The following is a 2736-nucleotide window of genomic DNA, read 5'->3' as shown; positions in this document are numbered from 1 at the left end:
ATACGCTCCATAATTGGTGATTAATGAGCGAAAAAGGATAAGACGTTTTGTGCAAAGATTTAATGTGGAGATTTAGGAGGGGTTGGCAACAGCCCAAATCTCTACGTTCACTGAAACTCTGGAGAAAGCGCAGAGAGTTGAAAGTGCAAGGCTGCATGTTAGGAATTTTCATACTAAGAAAAGGAACATTTCTAGTTATTTCTCTGGACAAGCCAATAAAAGTGCCCCACCTCATAAGATGGGTAGAGGAACGGGAGAAGTAAGGACCGCTGAAACTCCAAGAGGGGTTTTATCAAGAGGAGATCATAGTGGACAAGGTCAAGTGAGAGGAATACCTTCCAGTGGTCAGGCCGTAACTCCTCAAATTAGTTGTGGCTACTATGACAAGTCAAATCACTTGGAGAATGATTGTTGGAGAAAGTCAAAAAAGTGCTTGTACTGTGGCAGTGCCGAGCACCAACTTGCGAGTTGTCCAAGTAAGCCGAAGGTAGGAGGTAGCACTCAAAGGCCAGAAAAGTCAACCTCTAAGCAGACTAGTGCTGGAGGGAGTCGACCTAAAGTACCTGTTAGGGTTTACGCATTGAATTATCAGCAGATTCCCGATACTACTGAAGTTGTTGAAAGTACGATCCCTATTTTCCACTGTTTAGCTAAAGTTTTGATTGATTCAGGTACAACACATTCTTTTGTGAATTCTAACTTTATAAGTGGAATAGATGTGAAGCCAATTAAATTACCTTATGATTTGAAGGTTAGAACACCTATTGGAGAACAAACTTTAATCGCTAAGTTGGTGTATAAGGATTGCGAGATATGGGTCGGAGAACGAAAATTAATGACCGATTTGATGAGTTTAGCTCTTAAGGGGTATGATGTCATCCTAGAAATGGACTGGTTAGCACGCTACCATGCTCAGCTGAATTGTAAGACGAAAACGGTAGAATTGTGCATTCAGGAGAGGCAACCCTAAAATTGGATGTAAGGGGTAGATTAGTCTCATCTGCTCTTATTTCGGGAATTCGAACTAGAAAAATGTTGAGTAAGGGAGATCAAGGATATTTGACTTTTCTTATAAATATTCCTAGTGATAAAGTAAAATTGGAAGATATGCCTGTAGTGAAGGAGTATCCGAATGTTTTTACTGAAAAATTAGAGTCATTGTCTCCGGAAAGGAAGATAACTTTTAAGATTGATGTGATTCCAGGGGTAGCATCTATCTCTAAGACGCCGTATAGAATGGCTCCGACTGAATTGAAAGAGTTAAAATTACAATTATAAGACCTTCTAGAGCGAGGTTTTATAAAGGAAAGTGATTCACCGTGGGGAGCACCGGTGTTATTTGTCAAAAAGAAGAATGGGAGTTTAAGCTTGTGTATAGACTACCGAGACTTGAACGATGTTACTATTAAGAACAAGTACCCTTTGCACCACATTTATGAGTTATTTGATCAATTGCAAGGGGCGATAATATTTTCAAAATTAGACTTAAGACAGGGTTATTATCAGTTGAGGATTTTGAAAAAAAATATACATAAAACTGCCTTTAACTCGAGGTACGGACACTTTGAGTTTGCAGTAATGCCGTTCGGATTGACTAATGTACTTGAGGCTTTTATGGATTTAATGCATAGAATCTTTAAGTCTTATCTGGACCAGTTTGTAGTGGTATTCATTGATGATATACTGGTATATTCCAAAATCTGGAGGATTATGAGAAACATTTGAGAGTTATTTTACAAAATTTGAGGGAACATCAGTTATATGTTAAGTTTAACAAATATGAGTTTTGGTTAAAGGAAGTAACTTTCTTAGGTCATATAATTTTCAAGGAAGGAATTAAGGTGGATCCGACCAAAGTGGAAGCAGTTTCTAAGTGGAAACAACCGAAAAATTCTACTGAAGTTCAAAATTTTATAAGGTTAGCTGGGTACTATCGGAGGTTTATCAAATATTTTTCTAAGATTGCGGGACCCATGACTGAATTGACTAAGAAAAGTGAGAAATTTATATGGAACCCGAAATGTGAAAATTTTTTTCAGGAGTTAAAGAAACGGTTGACGAGAGCACATGTATTGACTTTACTTAATGAAAAGGATAACTTTGTAGTATATACAGATGCTTCCAAAGAAGGTTTGGGGTGTGTATTGATGCAAAATGATAACGTGATAGCGTATGCCTTTAGGAAATTAAAACCGTACGAGAGAAACTACCCAACTCATGATTTGGAGTTAGCGGCTGCAGTGTTTGCATTGAAGAAGTGGATGCATTACCTCTATGGAGTAGCATTTGAGATTTTCACGGACCACATGAGTCTTAAATATTTGTTTTCTCAAAAGGAGTAAAATTTGAGGCAACGTAGATGGATGAAATTTTTAGAGGACTATGATTGCACGTTAAATTATCATCCGGAAAAAGCCAATGTAGTGGCTGATGCTTTAAGTCGTCGTGCAGGTGGGGGGATTGATGATTAAAGAATTGCACTTGTTGGAAGAGCTCAGTTGTTAGAATTCTCGTCTCGAACCGAAAAAAGTGATTCTTGAAAATACTGTCGTGAAATCCACTTTATTGGAACATATCAAGGAAGTATAAGGAAAGGATCCTGAAGTGCAAAAGTGGTTGGAAAAAGTCAAAAAGGGGGAAAAGTCAAATTTTAACTTGAGAACAAACAGTATATTAAAATTTCGGAATCATATAGTTGTGCCAAAAAATGAAGGGCTTAAGAAGGAAATCTTGGAA

At 37.6% G+C, this 2736-nt stretch overlaps 1 protein-coding gene across 1 annotated transcript; it reads left to right on the top strand.

The window, feature by feature from the left end:
* The first annotated feature begins 238 nt into the window (after positions 1 to 238).
* On the top strand, positions 239 to 970 carry LOC140012629 (uncharacterized). Its single transcript, XM_072060902.1, has one exon. It carries the CDS (start codon positions 239 to 241, stop codon positions 968 to 970), a length of 732 nt encoding a protein of 243 aa, XP_071917003.1.
* Positions 971 to 2736: the final 1766 nt, after the last annotated feature.

The sequence above is a fragment of the Coffea arabica genome, chromosome 8e, assembly GCF_036785885.1.
Source record: "Coffea arabica cultivar ET-39 chromosome 8e, Coffea Arabica ET-39 HiFi, whole genome shotgun sequence".
Classification (NCBI taxonomy): Eukaryota; Viridiplantae; Streptophyta; class Magnoliopsida; order Gentianales; family Rubiaceae; genus Coffea; species Coffea arabica.
This window is presented reverse-complemented; position numbering and strand designations above follow the sequence as displayed.

Bases quoted from the DNA above. Each gene is read 5' to 3' on its own strand.
- LOC140012629 (XM_072060902.1), top strand. From the start codon at position 239: ATGGGTAGAGGAACGGGAGAAGTAAGGACCGCTGAAACTCCAAGAGGG.